At 44.3% G+C, this 15,944-nt stretch overlaps 1 protein-coding gene across 1 annotated transcript in view; it reads right to left on the minus strand.

Moving 5' to 3' along the window:
* Positions 1-911: 911 nt before the first annotated feature.
* The window catches only part of MORC2 (MORC family CW-type zinc finger 2), a 50,417-nt gene continuing 35,384 nt past the window's right edge, over positions 912-15,944 (minus strand). The window contains exons 11-27 of the mRNA XM_081842190.1: positions 15,677-15,756; positions 15,094-15,176; positions 12,943-13,028; positions 12,024-12,164; positions 10,604-10,758; positions 9,975-10,103; positions 8,967-9,072; positions 8,069-8,198; positions 7,391-7,465; positions 6,908-7,297; positions 6,321-6,464; positions 4,925-4,979; positions 4,415-4,556; positions 3,893-4,087; positions 3,342-3,435; positions 1,644-1,832; positions 912-1,242 (exon numbers count right to left, since the gene is read on the minus strand). Of these exons, the coding sequence (XP_081698316.1) occupies positions 1,174-1,242; positions 1,644-1,832; positions 3,342-3,435; positions 3,893-4,087; positions 4,415-4,556; positions 4,925-4,979; positions 6,321-6,464; positions 6,908-7,297; positions 7,391-7,465; positions 8,069-8,198; positions 8,967-9,072; positions 9,975-10,103; positions 10,604-10,758; positions 12,024-12,164; positions 12,943-13,028; positions 15,094-15,176; positions 15,677-15,756 (2,263 nt within the window). The 3' untranslated portion in view covers positions 912-1,173. The remainder of the gene's footprint in view (positions 1,243-1,643; positions 1,833-3,341; positions 3,436-3,892; positions 4,088-4,414; positions 4,557-4,924; positions 4,980-6,320; positions 6,465-6,907; positions 7,298-7,390; positions 7,466-8,068; positions 8,199-8,966; positions 9,073-9,974; positions 10,104-10,603; positions 10,759-12,023; positions 12,165-12,942; positions 13,029-15,093; positions 15,177-15,676; positions 15,757-15,944) is intronic.

The following is a 15,944-nucleotide window of genomic DNA, read 5'->3' on the forward strand; positions in this document are numbered from 1 at the left end:
GTTTTTGGACTATAATTCCCATCATCCCTTGCCACTGGTCTTGCTAGTCAGGGATGATGGGAGTTGTAGTTCAAAAACAGCTGGAGGCCCAAGGTTGGGAAACACTGCTCTAGCTAATGCTTTTGGTCTTATCTCTTCTTATAAAGGACAGAACTGGTTACATTCTTTAAAAGGACAGAGCAGTACCTCAGAGAACTGGTAATCTAGCAAACGCTTGGGTCTCAGACTCAACAATGTGGAAGCAGCCGATTTGCAAGCAAGGGTTAGCCAAGCTTGGCCAGAAAGATGCCACCTGATGCAGGAGCAGCAGTTTCCCCAAGGACTTAAACCCTGGGTTACTCCCAGACATCTCACCTTTAACTGAAGATACCAGGACCATATGCACGAACTCTACTGCTGAGCTGTGGCCCCTCTTTATGATCACAGAACTAAAGTGGCAGGAGCTCTTTCTCCCTGTAATACACAGAAGAGTGTTAAAGGCTCCCTGACCCCCCTTCCCAAGGCATCCTAAAAGAGAGAATCTGCTCATTCAAGCTTATTGCTGCCATGCTGAAGATGGTATGACACAATACCTAAGGTTTAACGCTGATCAACGTCTCCATGGTATCAGCACAAGTTTAAAGACCTACTGACGCTCAGCCCCAAGCCCTTTTTTGGGTTGAGCTACACACCATTGTCAGCAGAGGGTTGCTCTCCCACTGCTGCACAAGGAACGCTTTCTGGCTGTGAGGCTTGTAGTTTGTGGCTTCTTCCTGTAAAGAGACACCCACAGGTGACAAAGTGGCAGGGTTGCCCTTGTGCCAGCAGCACGTTTTATAAGCTCCACTGTACTTCTTCGTAACAAGCACAACCCACCACATATCTTAAGCTTGACAGAGGCCACAGATCAATCCTTTGCACCAAGCAATGCATTGGGTTTTGTGCTATTATTATTATTATTATTACTACTATTACAGGTTGTTGTTTTTTCCAAAATATTTATAAACAAAAGGCTAATAACCTTCAACAGCACTTCTGTTACATATGTAAAAAAAAGGGCTTAAGAACAAGCTGTACTCCAATGCACACTAATACAATACAGTGTCTAATGTCCTCAGCCACACTTCTCTACACATCAGTCTGGGATTTCCCAGGGAACCGACTTCACACGGGTGTTGGAATCCAATTGGCTGGTCAGTCTCCCCTCGTGATCAGGTCCTCGATGTATGCATCCAGTTCATCATCTGTACTGAAATCAATGTCCTGAAACCAGCAAAGGGAAATATAGTTCAATGCCTATGAGAAAGCATTTGATACAGTAGGGTGACTACTTGCTAGCTGGGGCTGATGTGAGTTGTAGCTGAAAACATCTGGGGGACACCAGGTTAAAAACATGCTCAGATTTTTGAGATTCTGCAGAATCTGCAAGATTCTGTCTGTTGTATTTTTGTGATTAAGAAATTTGTTTCTATACTCATACATTTCCTCGTAGCCAGAAGGAAGGGGGAAATAACAAGAAAATATGTAGAATAGCAATATAAGTATGTGTTCTGTACAGCAGAGTAGATGCAACAAAACTTCTTGGATAATTTACATTTAAATAAAAAAGTCATGATGAAAAAACATTTCCAGTTTTCTGCAATTCTGGCTGGGGCCTCACTCACCTCTTGGACTTTTTTGAGCAGTGATACTATGTTAGTCCTTAGCTTCTGGAGTTTCTCTTTTGTCTCTATGAGCTTCTGTTCTTGGATGTGAAGCTTCTCCTCAGAGGCTTTGGCCTGGGCATTAGCTTGAGTCTGGTAGGAGTTGCATAAATTTTTCAGCCCCTTCTCGTACTGCTTGAAATATTCTTTCTGCAGGGAGGCAAGACACAAGAGAGTTGGTTCTAGGAGCTTCAAGAAAAGCCACATGTATTGTTGCAATATGTCCTTAAGCAGTGGGAGGCCACACTCACACCATACAGTTAAAGCAGTATCATACCACTTTAAAGTCATGGCTTCCCCCCAAAGCATCCTGGGAACTGTAGTTTGTTAAAGGGTGCTGAGAGTTGTGAGATCCCTGTTCCCCTCAGAGAGGTACAATTTCTAGAGAGATTTAACAATCACTATCTCTTCCCAGAGAACTCTGGGAAATGTAGGTCTGTGAAGAGGAGTAACAGTGTGGATGTAGCCAAAGTGTCTATTTCCTTCCCTCACCCTCACTTGTGGCAGAGTGCCACAAGGCTCTTGTCTGAGGATGTAGATACACTGCAATCTTTTGCTGCGAAATTGTGTCTGTCTGTCTTTCTTTCTTTCTCTTAAATAATATCCATGTTTGCCAGAAGGCAAAAAAAATTAATTGGAGTTAAACTGTCAATTTGACAGTGGAAGCCTCTGCATTTGCTATTAAGTAAGATCTGCCTTCCACCCCTGCAGTCTGCTGCCCTCTGCTGGCTAAAAGGTGTCTGGAAAAAGACAAGAGCTGTTCACATCCCAAAAGGGTCTCATTTATCTTAAACGCTTGCACAAAAGGTGTCAGGCAATCCTTTTCTCTCCCCTTTGTGGCACAATCAAATTATAATCTGAGGGTTTGGCTCCTAATTTAGGCACTTTATATACATTATAAAAGGTTACAATTATGGATGGTGGTATCATAACCACTGGCTCCAGAAAATGTCTCACTAAAGCCAGCGCACTGAGTTAAAAGGGTAGCAATCTGCCCCTCTAAAAACTGGCAGCTGGCAAAGTATAGAGGAGTGGTTCTCAAAGTTTGTGGTACCACCCCCTGGAGACGTTTACCTAGGTGGGCACTAATGAGACAACGGAGAGGCATGGGGGTGTTGGAGGTGCTCCCCCTAAGTGCATTGAATGCTTATTTGCAATTGAGCAGGCTAGAGCCTAGAGCAAACACCTTCCTTGCTTCATATTTAAAGTTTTATTGCTCATCACTTTCAAAGCTATTTCCTTTGGTTACATTTATATTTACAATTCTGTATTGTCAGAAGACAGCTATTGGTTTTCATATAAATTAGTTACTGTGCATCTGTGGTAGGTGAGGGTTTGTGCATGTCTGGTAAACTGAGTTATGTATGGATATTTTATGTTATAAATTTCCTTCAACGTTATGTTTTCAACAGCAAGAATGTGTAACTATTCTATGCTGGATTCTATTTTGTGATTGTCTTCCTCAGTGGGTCGTGCAAACTGCTATTCTGAATAATGCTTTTTTATAGGGTTGGGTAGTGGGCACTGGAGATAAGTTCATGGAACCAAGTGGGCTGTGCCCCCCCCAAAAAAAAACAGGGAACTGGTGCAGAAGCTAAGAATGTAGCAAGAGCAGCCACCAGCTCAGGTCTTGCCTCCACTTGTAAGCACAGGACTTACCAGAGGGAAAGCTGCCAACTCTTCCAAATTCATGGCACTCAGGTCATTCTTGGAGATGGGGAAATTTGGGGGCAAGAAGTACCGCAAGCAATTCCTGCCCAAACAAAAGCAAGCATGCTAAGAAGAGCAAGGCTATGTGTGCATTACAATTTGGAGAACACAGAATATTTTACAGAGTACAGAGTTCATCTTCTTGAACAGCTTATTCTCCCCGCCTCCCTTTTCATTAATACAGTGAGTTTCTACTCCTTGTGATTCTGAAGATATGCTTCCAAAAATGGTGGGGGCAATGCCTGGTGGAACCACAACGAAGGCAGAATAAATTATGCAAAGTTGCTCAATTTGCATTGGCACAGGCTGCGGCGTTTAGATTGCTCAGGCACAGAATATTAACACTTTGGGCATTTTCTCTGTTCCAACAAAAGAAACTCCACAGCAGGTAACAGGTCAGATACAGTAAGAACATCACACTGACAACAGGGTGTTAAAAGCAAAAGAAGGAGTCCAAAATTAAGCTGGCATCTATAAAGCTGCTTAGCAAAGAGGCTCACCGGAGAGATTGAGCTAGTAAGTCTACAGTCTCATGGCTGTTGCTGGAAGCGGTGGTGTCCGGCTCAGTCCGGACGCACTCCGAGGTAGAGGGCTCAGGAGTAAGGTCTTCCTTCTCTTGCTCTTGAGTGTCTGGAGTTCGCAGTTCGGGTGAGGGAGGCTTCATGAGTCGAACATCCTTGCTGTTTTTCTCGACCCTGAAGGGAGCAACAGACACGTCACAAGGAATCCTTGCCATTCTAAAGACCTGAGTAACAGTCTTTGCTGCCTCCCCACGGCAAACTGATGTGCTGACAGCCATTCCCTGGGTACCGAAGATTTGCTTTACATAGTGATGACCAATACTGGCTGGCATTCATTTCCCTTTCCCTGTCTATACACTGTGCTAGAGGCAGCAGCTACCACAGCCCCTGCATCCCAATACAGCTGTGATTCCTACATTGCAGGGGGCTGGTCAAGATGGCCCTTGTCCCTTCCACCACTACAATTCTATGATTCTACACACGCACACACACACAAATTACCAGCGATCTCTTGGGGTGGTATCTGTCGGGACATAGTCAAACTTCACTTTCCAGCGGATACCTTTCTTGCCCGCCTCCACACATGTAACTCGGCCAGTGAACCACTCCTTGTTCACTCGGACTTCCACGTGGAGTCCTTTATCTGAGGGGCACAGAAGGGCAGAAAGTCTTGCATTAAGCATCTGTTTTCAAAGCAAGCAACTGCTTTCAAACAGGATTGAGGTTCGAATATTTTGTTTAATCCAGAAACTGCATCCCATGGAAATTACATCGCTTAATGTGCCAGAAAGAGATACCGCTTGGTCCCATTCATTATTATGCAGGTTTAAGGGTTAGTCACAGCGGCTGTATTTGAAGCCAGGTGGTTTTGCTTTAACCTGGACTATAATCTTAATGGATGTAGAACAGATCTGCCCCAAACCTGCAATCATCATGGTGTTCAATACATGCACCATTTTGCTCACCTGGAAGAATCAAGTAGGTGCAGAGACCAAGCGACTTATTTCTTACCTTTCTGTGCCCTCTTCAGTTCTGCCAAATCTTCTTCCCCTCCGCTGTCTGTGAGCTGAAAGCAGAGTTAATAGAGACTCAGCATAGAGTACTTTACTAACTAAAAGAAGACCCAACAAAAAGCTAGCTTTAGAATTCTGCAAAAAACTATCTGTGGGCATTTCATTTGCACTCAACTTTCTGGGCTGGGGATAAGAAGTACTTATGGAATAAAATGTTAATATATTGCTTAAACACAATAGCCTTGCAGCCATTTGCCACCTAGAACAAAAGACTAGAGCAGTCATCCTCTAACTGTGGACAGAAGCTAGTAGCCACTGATGGCCTTATCAAGAAATAATAATAAATAAAATACTAAATTTAAAACTATTATTCTTTGTGAATTTCTCCTCTTTTAAAGCAATCCAAGTTGGTGGCCATCACTGCTTCTTGTGAGAGCGAATTCTATAGTTAACTCTGCGCTGTGTGAAAAAGTACTGATGATTTTACAAGTTAAATTATGGTGTTATGCAGGGCAGATTGCTCACCAGCCCTGAAGCAGTCAGTTAAGCTATAGCAGCACAGCAAAGCAGGAATTTCCAGGCAGGAACACAAAGAGTCATCACTGCTGAAAGTCATTGCCTAGTGGTTAGATTGGGTAGTGCACCGGAACTAAGGAGACCATGTAATTAGCCATGTAATTGTTTCATAACAAGAGCAATCAAATTTGCTTTTGTCATTAACACAAGCATCAAACCTTTTAAAGATTACTTTCCTTCTTGTTCTCATAACCTGAACTCCACTTAAAATCCCTGCCCATTATATGACAAGTTTTAACCACTTAATGAAACGGATTCCTTTTGATAAATCAAATGCCCAACTTCAGGTGAAACTGTAAGTCAAAACTTGACAAACAATGGACAGGTATTTTAATGGAGTTAAAGTCATGAGAAAAACAAAGGTGATCTTAAAACAGGTTTGGCACTTCTGCTAATTGCAAAAGACACACATCTGATAGCTTTTGCCGTGAAACTGAGTGAAGGCTGCCATTTGATGGAACACATTATCATGTCCTACATGTGCTTAAGATGAAATACAGAACATTGAGGCAATTGGGGATTTTATCTCCATGTCCTATATCTGAGCTCAAGCAGAGGAAAGACACGATAATACACTCCATCAATTGGCAGCCTTCACTTGAGGAGTTTAAGGGGAGGACAAATTCAGCTTGTTTAGCTGCTCGTCTTGGATCTGATGGTCAGAACTGTCTGTCCAGACAGTTTTCACTCACTGACTTCATCAAAATATAGATGTCCATATTTTGGCAAAAGTTCCAGAGGGGATGGAATAGGGACGAAGAACAGCAACTTTATGGGATTCTGAATGGCAAAATCAGACTTGCAAATGTCTCACTCACTTCCACCTCCACCTCGTTGGCGTCTTTCTTCTCTTCTTTCACTGTCACGTGTCGCCCATGTTTCCTCTTCTCTTTCCTTGGCCCAATTTCCTCTTCCAATTCATCCTCTATTGAGCTAATGCTTCTCTTCTGGGAACCTGAAGCCTGCAGAGATTAAGACATGCACTCAACCACCACAAGGAAGACGCATTGCTCCATGGACCATGTGGCTGCATTTCCAAAAGGCAGAGGCACAACACAGCTACGTGAAGGCAGGAAGGGGCCTTATGTTGATTCTCAACCCATCAAGCTCAGACTTGCTGACACTGACTGGAAGCAGCTCTCCAGGGTTTCAGGCAGAGGCAATTACCCAGAGATGCTGGAGATTAAATGTGAGACCTTCCACAAAGCAAAGTTGGTGAACATAAGAACAACCCTGCTGGATCAGGCTAGAGGGGGCCCATCTAGTCCAGCATCCTTTTCTCAAAGTAGCCAGATGCCCTGAAGGGACATCCTATGTGTTTCTTATCCCGGTTTCTTAATGCTGGCCATTGACTGTAATAATAAACTAATCTGATTGGTTTTTACAGAGGAGGGGTGTGTCTCACCTGGGGGTGCTTCACGACAGGGGATTTCTTCAGCGACAGCTGTCCCTTTGCAGGTCTTGGGCTGGGGGATCTGTGGTGGTTCTTGGAGTTCTGAAGAGGAGCAGGGGGCACCCTGCCACTTGCTGCAGGCTTGGAGGCAGACCTGACAGAGGTGGATGTGGACCTCCCAGGTGTCACCACCACGTGATTGGAAAGCCTGGCTTCTTCCCTGGAGACTGAACTCTGTGGCTTAGAGCTGCTGGTGGCTGGCCGAGGTGGGGGCCCCTTATTCTGCTGGCCAGTGGACCTGGAAGTGGTCAGTGGGGCAGGAGGCTTGCTTGGGGCATTTCGAATCACATCTGGCAGAGGGGGAGAGCGTGGCCGCTGTGGCCTACTCAGTGGGTCTGAATTCTGTGAGGAGGAGGAGGGGAGAAAAGGCAAAGTCAGCTCAGGCTAAGTGCAGAGAGCAGGTGTGCAGGCAGCAACGGCAGGGGTGGTACTCACCTCTAGTGCTGGACGAGTGGTGACTTCCAAGGGCAGCTTCCGCAGGTCAGCTTGGGAACGTATTGGAGTCGTTTTCTGGAGCAGAGCAGATGCAACAAAGACATTGTGTTAAGAACAGCCACTGCTGGCTTTAAACCTACTTCCTTAGCAAACCTCACAGACCCTCTTCATCCCTGAGAAATTGTATTAAGTACCTGATGACTCAGTGAAGCCCCACTATGTGAGGTGGTGCAATGCTTTTCAGACTGAGATTGCTACAAACTAAGGGGCTTGTTTGCACACACATGCAACACCAGTAGCCGAAAGTGAGAATTAATATGGGAAATCGTGCTACCTTCAAGACAACACAAGTTCTATCTGTTCCTGGCTCAAGTTTACATATGCAAATCACAACACTTGCTGCTGTGTAGGGCTGAAACAAAAATTATCCATGAATGGAGAATTTCCAGTTCAAATTTGGGGGTGGGGGTCACAAAAGCAGATCAAGATCCTGGGGGGAGGGGAACACTGGCTGTCCATATAATACCCTAGTGGTTAGTGGCTGTAATTCTTTGACCCTGCCACCACCTGAATGCATTCCAACAAGAAGCTCACTTGAAAGAGACAACTAAATATGCAGCGTCACTGGCGAAGAATGAGACAGACTGCAGATTGGGGGGGCCCAGTGTCCAGACTTGCCTGCAGAGCCTCCAGCTTCTCCTGCTCCCGGCGAATTTTCTCTGACAGCTCTTTCTGCTTCTCCTCCTGAGACTTCTCTTTCCGCAGCACACACAGGGGAACCTTCTGCTTCTGTTCAGGAGTTTCACACCTGCCAGGGAGAAGAAAAAGACAGCAGGAAGACTTTAGCAAGGTGAAGGAAGAATGTAAACATGAGCGCAAGTTAAAAAACAAACAAACCCCAGAGCAAGTTTGGGAAACGCCTGCTCTGCCCAGAGGCTAAACTTCCACACCATACAGGCTCCTCTCTGTAATGAACGAAAGGACAAGGGAAAAAAAGTGTAGGCTTAAGCTGTCAAGCCTATAAAACATCTCGTAACCCTGATGGGCTATGCTCTGCCTCCACAGAGGCAGTAAATGCTTCTGAAATCCAGCTGCGGGAAACCACAGGAGGGAAGTTGCTGTTGAGCCCAGGTCCTGCTTATGGGCTCCATTGAATCTCTCACCTGATTGATTTCTATGGGTTCCCATGGAATTTCTCCCTTGACTTTATTTACATGGCAGCATAAAAACATAGGTTCTCCGGATGGCTTACAGAAAATACAAAACGGTCACTTTATAATAAAAAATACAAATTTCAAAACAATGGTAAGCAGCGTAAAAATGGTAAGCAGCAGAAGAAATGTAACAACTAATAAATGCAGATAAACGAGAAAGCCCAGATAACAGATCGAGAAGATCAGTTATTTTAAATGGCCTCGGTTTATTAAAAAAAACCTCCTATGGCAAAGATGGGAAAACATATGGCTCTGTCAAATATGGGACCCCAACTACTGCACAGTTACAAGCTAGCGCTTACAGACTGCTGTGCAGATTACTAAATTAAGAGGGCTCAGAGAGCTTCATAACACATCCTCACCTGTCCTGATCAGGGCTGGGGTTCATGGCACAAACCCAGGTGTCTGGGTTTTCCTGCTCCACGGAGCTGAGCTGGAAGGGGAGGGTCCGCCATTTCAGACACAAGTCTACTGACACAAAGACAAATCATGCCATTAGCAAATTGCAAAGCCAGATGAAAGAAACCCACTCTGCACCCAGGGCCTGCAAGCAAGGACTTGGTAATGTGAACGAACACTAAATATGTAATTGTTTTAACTGTTTTTTAGGCAACTGTTTTATTCCATGTGATTTATATTGTAAACCACCTTGGGATGATTCATAAATTTTGGATCATTTATTAAATTTATTAGTTGCTTTTTTGCCATAGCAACTCAGAGACTTACAATATTTTAAATAGGAAACAAACACATACATACATTTAAGCCAGCGTTTTAAAAATCTAAGAGACAATTATTATTTTTTAAAAGAACTAGTCGTACCTCCTTTTGCGGCTGGGATCCGTTCCTGAGCCCTGGCTGCTAGCCGAAAAGGACACAGGGCAAAGTGCCGTGTCTGCGCACGTGCGCGGAGCGGTTTGCGCTTCTGCGCATAGAGTGATTTAGTGCTTCTGCGCACACACGAGTGGCAAACCGGGAAATAACCTGTTCCGTTACTTCTTTGCTGCGCACGTTCGCCAGAATGGACGCTAGACAAGGCGGACGTTCGTGGAGGTATTATTGTACATTAAAATATCCCATCCACTGTAGGAAGCCACAGATAATTAAAAGCCAAAGGCCTAGTGGAAAACAAATGCTTTTGTCTGGTGCCTAAAGATAGGCAATGATGGCTCCAGTCTAGTCTCTCTGGGGAGCGTGTTCCACAATATTCTTTGGAGGAAGCCACATGCTTTGAATATGCATGGTGTCAATCTAGCTTTTTATCACTATATTTTGGTTGTTTTGCCGCCTAAGGCACTGCTGGGGCTTCAACTTCCTGCAAACACCTTTCCAATCCTGGAATGCTGGAAACTCAGCACTACCAGACGTACCGCACTGAATGGTGGTGGGGATCTCCATGGCTCTCCGCCGCTTGTAACGCAATTCATTCGAAGGAGGCTGGTTCCAGTTAGCAGATAAATAGCCAAAGTCATCCCAGAACTTGCTTATACCTTTCTGTGCTGGAGGGTTGTTGTTGTTGGGTTTTTTTGAAAAACGAAACAAAACATCAAGATGAGCAAGCAAGCAAACACACAAACACACATCCGTGGTCTAATAACTATCCGTTGTCTTGGTTTACAACCATAATCCGTTCTGGAAGTCCAGTTGTAAACCAAAACAGGTTGCAACCCAAGGCATGCTTTCGCCAATGGGACCTCCCCCCCCAAAAAGAAGGGTTGTAATCCCCCCCAAAGGGGGGGGGTTGTAATAACAATAAAAAAGGGACACACACTTCCGGGTTTGATGTGGTTGTAATCTAAAACGGTTGCAAAACAAGGTAGGAGCAATATTAAAATACTCTGCTATCCATGTCCTAATAAACAACATTTTTTTCCTGATAACCAAAGATGTAAACACACAAACACACACCCATGGTATAATAACTATCCATTGTCCCTTCCCTGTGCCTAGCATTCTCCTTCCATGCCCAACTTCCCACCAGATTGCAAGAGCAGCTTACCAATCTCAACATCCTTCCAGTACTGAGCCAAATGTTCTCCCATTGCCCTTAGTAAGTGCCGATACTCCTTGGCATCGGCAAAGTCCTGCTTGTTATGTGTCGGCTCCAAAACCAGGTAGGGGACGTCAACCACTCCAACAACACCACCGCATGCCCTGAGTGGGAGGAAACACAACAGTGATAAGCTTGCAGGCAGCAACCGGCCTGAGAAGGACAGAGTCAGAAGACAGGCTCCTTCCTTCCCACTACAGCAAACATGAACCTGGTTCAGTGTAGGGCAGATGGAGCAGGGTTAATTAAATATCAAGGATGGAATAACTCATGGAGGTGAAGGCTACTGTTGGCTACCAGCCACAATGGCTATGCTGTGCCTCCAGAGTCAGAGGCAAACATGCTTCTGAACACCAGTTGTTGGAAACCGCAGGAGGGGAGAGTGCTCTTGTGGTTGGGTCCTGCTTGCCTGTTTCCCACAGACATCTGGGTGGGAACTGGATGCTGAACTAGATGGGACCTTGGCCTTCTCCAGCAGCCCCATCTTATGTTTGAAATGAAAAGGCTTGATGTAATTAAAGGCTCCAGCAAACAGGGTCCCAATGAATGAACAAAACTGGCTGCTACAGCAGCTGTGAAATTCGTCCACAGATGAAGCTTTCAGTTAATGCTTGGCCACGAACAACATGCATTTGTTTCTAGTAATCATGAGTTGCACATGCATCTCTGCGCAACATGGACAGATGGTTCCCTATGATAATGTTCTGCTGGGAAACAGGTTATCTAATCTAAGAGAGTATCACCCTGACAAGATCATCTTGTGTACTGTGCAGAGCAAAGGCTCTCTGTCAAATTGTAATTAGGATCAGTTTGGCACCATGATCAACTCAGTTTGCCTCCTGTTCTTATGAACAATGCAGTTTGATACCTGAAGTCTCCGTTTCCTTGAAGTTTCAATTCGTGGTTGAGGGGACCTTTAACAATTTAGAAGATGCAACTCAGGGTATACATGCAAAACCAACAATGGATTACTCCTCACAATATATTTAACCATTCATATGAAATCAGAGGGAATTAGAGAAAGTGTTTTCTCCATATCCCTGGAACATATATTTCTGCTTTTGGGCTCTCCAGAAGAGGCACCTGGTTGGCCACAGTGAGAACAGGATGCTGGACTAGGTGGCCTGATCCAACAGGCTATTCTTATGTTCTTAAGATAGTAAGAACTGAATAAAGCATGCAAAATAACTGTGCAGTGAACTTGATTTGCTGCAGCTCCGTTTTCTTTTAAAGTACAGAATACACCAAGTGGAAGAGGAGGGTGGGGGTGGGGCTGATCAAGACTCACATAACACAGGAGGAAACAGGCCAATTCACTTTACCTGTCATTAAGGCAAGAACTAACTAGAGGTCTCTGCAAGAAACTCACATGCCACCCTCCAGCTGCGGGCCCACCTTCTCATACATCTTAATCAGTCGGCTGCAGTTATAGATAAACATCCCATCCAAATGCCGCTGCTCAATGTTCACACCAAAGATGAAGTTCAGCTCCTTTGGTTCCTTGAGGGCTCTGCGACAAAGATGTAGAGAAAAGACAGCAAATAAGGCTGGAAATCCATTGGCAAAGCACAGAACAGCCAGTGTATTTCCCAGTGCCCAGGAGGGCGCGCATGCCAAATGCTTCCAACAAATAACAAGTGTATTGTGGGTACTTATTGGAAAGTGGGGGGGAAACAGGGGAATGAAAATGTATGGACCAGAAATGGGTGAGTGTACAACAAATGAGGGTCCGCACATGACAAAAATTCTGACCTTTTTGCTGAATTCTTGATATTAGTATTTATTGAATTTTTACCCTGCCCTTCCTCTTGAAAACAAAACAAAAACATTCTAGATCAGTTAAAAATTCCAAAATCAATTAAAAGCTCTAAAAGCAGTTACACCCAGCGTGATCTCCGGATTGCCAAAAACAGTATTCTTCAACTTTGGTCAAATCCAGAACTATCCACACCTAATTAAAACATTTTTTAAAACAAGGAATTTGGAAAGCAGGGGTGCCAGTATGAATAAAATATGGGGGGGGGGGAGCCCTCTCCCTGCATAACTGATCATGTGACACAGGGCACGCACACCATTTGGATGGCAATGCCCATCAACTTTGGGGGCCCCCAGCCCCCACAAATATTTTATGGGGGGGGGGCAGAAGAACCCTTGGCCCCAAGAGTTGGCTCCCATGGTAAGGTATAAATGAAATGGATACACCTTCAGAACTGCAAGATCCTTGAGGGTTGCTTATCAGCAGGGGAACAAAGCAAGAGGCATGGAAGAACTGGAGCTCTGCCACTCACCGCTGCTTTGCCTCTCTGATCCTCTTCTTAACATCTGCCTCTCTACGCATGGTTATCGCCACGTCTTGAGCTTGGCGCAACATGACCTGAGGATGTGAAGCACACTTAAAATGGTTACGCAATCTTGAAGCACTACCTAAAGTTTGTGTTTTTATACACACAGCTTCTCCTTAGTGGCCCTAAAAAAGCATTCTACAATGGTAGCGGTGAGACAGAATGAATATCTTATTTATTTATTTATTAATACTAACTATATTCTCACAATATACGCAATATCAGATTCTCATGAAGTCCATGTATATATTAAAAACACACAAACTGCTGGACTTTAGACAAATTACTAACTTTCTTGTTCCAGAAGACATTTTAAGGTAGTGTTCAGTTTAATGAAAAAGGTTTATTATTTTATTGTCCCATTTTCTGTGGACTGTTTTTATGTATACCACTTAGGAATGCAAATAATTAAGCAATATATAATATCTTAATAAATAAATACTCCATCTTCCTATTTCATCAGGGGTTTTATCTTCTTCAAATTATCATGTATTATTCAATTCATCACATTATTTATATTTATTTACAACAGCACCCTTCTATTAAACTTAAGCCTTACATTTAGTCTATTTCACAGTGAATTATCATAAATATTGTGCCACAGATTTCCACCTTTCACAATAATTTTAAAAACTTCTATTCTTCCTTCTGATAAGCAATCAATGCGGATGATACTCAGCTCTACTTCTCTTTTAAATCAGAACCAGTGAAGGCGGTGAAGGACCTATGTGAGTGTCTGGAGGCGGTTGGAGGATGGATGGCAGTGAACAGATTGAAGTTGAACCCTGACAAGACAGAAGTACTGTTTTGGAGGGACAGGGGGTGGGCAGGTGTGGAGGACTCCTTGGTCCTGAATCGGGTAACTGTGCCTCTGAAGGACCAGGTGCGCAGCATGGGAGTCATTTTGGGCTCACAGTTGTCCATGAAGGTACAGGTTATTTCTGTGTCCAGGGCAGCTGTCTACCAGCTCCATCTGGTACGCAGGCTGAGACCCTACCTGCCCGCGGACTGTCTTGCCAGAGTGGTGCATGCTCTGGTCATCTCCCGCATGGACTACTGAAATGCGCTCTATGTGGGGCTACTTTTGAAGGTGACCCAGAAACTACAACTAATCCAAAATGTGGCAGCTAGACTGGTGACTGGAAGTGACCGCCAAGACCATATAACACCAGTCCTGAAAGATCTACATTGGCTCCCAGTACATTTTCGAGCACAATTCAAAGTGTTGGTGCTGACCTTTAAAGCCCTAAACGGCCTCAGCCCAGTATACCTGAAGGAGCGTCTCCACCCCCCATCGTTCAGCCCGGACACTGAGGTCCAGCTCCAAGGGCCTTTTGACAGTTCCCTCCCTGCAAGAAGCGAGGTTAAAGGGAACCAGGCAGAGGGCCTTCTTGGTAGTGGTGCCCTCCTTGTGGAACTCCCTCCCATCAGATGTCAAGGAAATAAACAACTATCTGACTTTTAGAAGACATCTGAAGGCAGTCCTGTTTAGTGTTTGATGTTTTATTGTGCTTTTAATATTCTGTTGGGAGCTGCCCAGAGTGTCCGGGGAAACCCAGCCAGATGGGCGGGGTATAAATAATAAATTATTATTATTATTGCTAGATTGTTTGTTTGTTAATTGTGCCTGTACTATTTTCACAGATTTGCAAGCTGTAAAACTATGCTCCTCATTCTGTGATTATATGCAATTCTGACCTGTGAATATTCTGAAATGAATCTTCTCCAAAAGAAGAAACTCTATCAAAGTAAAAGGGAATTATGCAATTATTACCTACATGAGCCATAAATGTAGAGATGAATTGGCCAAATCCTATTCACAGGATGTTCAGCCTCCCTTCACCACACATCACTTTAGTACATAGGCACAACTCGTAGGGGCTTCTTAACTCCTGCAGAGGAGGAGTAAAACCAGCAGAAATACTGACTGTCACCTGCTAGAACAGACACTTGAACTGTTTTGAGAGCCTAACCAGACACCATTCTTTCAGCCTCTTGCATTCACTGGCAGCAGTCCTGCTTAGCTCAAGGAAATGTGCCCCTGTCCTTCTTGAACACTAGGAATTCAAATCAACCACCAGACACTACAGATCTTACCCTGGATTCCCTAGTGAGGTCCCCTCCCAAGCGCAGCTCCAAAGCACGGGCCTTGCTCTCAGCTTCCCGAGCCTTTTCTTCAGCTGAAAACACAAAGAGACAGTAGAATCAATGCAAACAGAACTGCAAAACCAAAACAAAACAAAAAATCAAAACCCAGGCTCTCAGGGAAGCTGTATTAGATGTAGCGTATCAGAAAATAGCAAGAATCTACACAGTAGAAGCAAGAAGCTACCTCTACTTGCAGTGTCAATTACAGTTATATGAAGACCTGATCATTTTGGGACCAGGCTATCACTTTGCAAATGGTCCTTTGCACAGCTCCAGTGATATCCATGAACTGACCTAGGGAACCTGGTTCAGAAAATAGACGGGATACGTGTGCATTCAGTTTAATGGAATGACCTGACAAAGGTAGAGACCAGTGTGTGTGTGTGTGTGTGTGTAGATGCCCATCTGATTGCTGATCAACTGAAAAACTCCTTAAGGAACACAAAAAGCAGAACTGGACTGGAATTACTTAGGATATCAGAACTTTGAGGCAGCAGGTGGGTGGCCGGACTCAACCAGCCCTGGAACTCACCAATCCGAGCCAGATGCTCTGTTTTCTTCACTTCCTGCTCCGCTCTGGTCTTGAACCGCTTGGAAGTATATTTGTACATCCTGCCAGAGGAGGCAGAGGCAGGAGAGAGAAAACATTGTGTTAAACAGCAATCTTTAGATACAACTTTAGATACAATCTTTAGATACAACCCAAAGTCCCTGAAGTCAGATAAAATATCACTTTTATTGTATAGTTTATTTAGGCAGCAAGTCCTTTATCGGGATTCCGTAATTTAGTGATTCCCAAA

This window comes from Podarcis erhardii (genome assembly GCF_964252035.2).
Source record: "Podarcis erhardii genome assembly, chromosome: 15".
In the NCBI taxonomy this organism is placed as follows: Eukaryota; Metazoa; Chordata; class Lepidosauria; order Squamata; family Lacertidae; genus Podarcis; species Podarcis erhardii.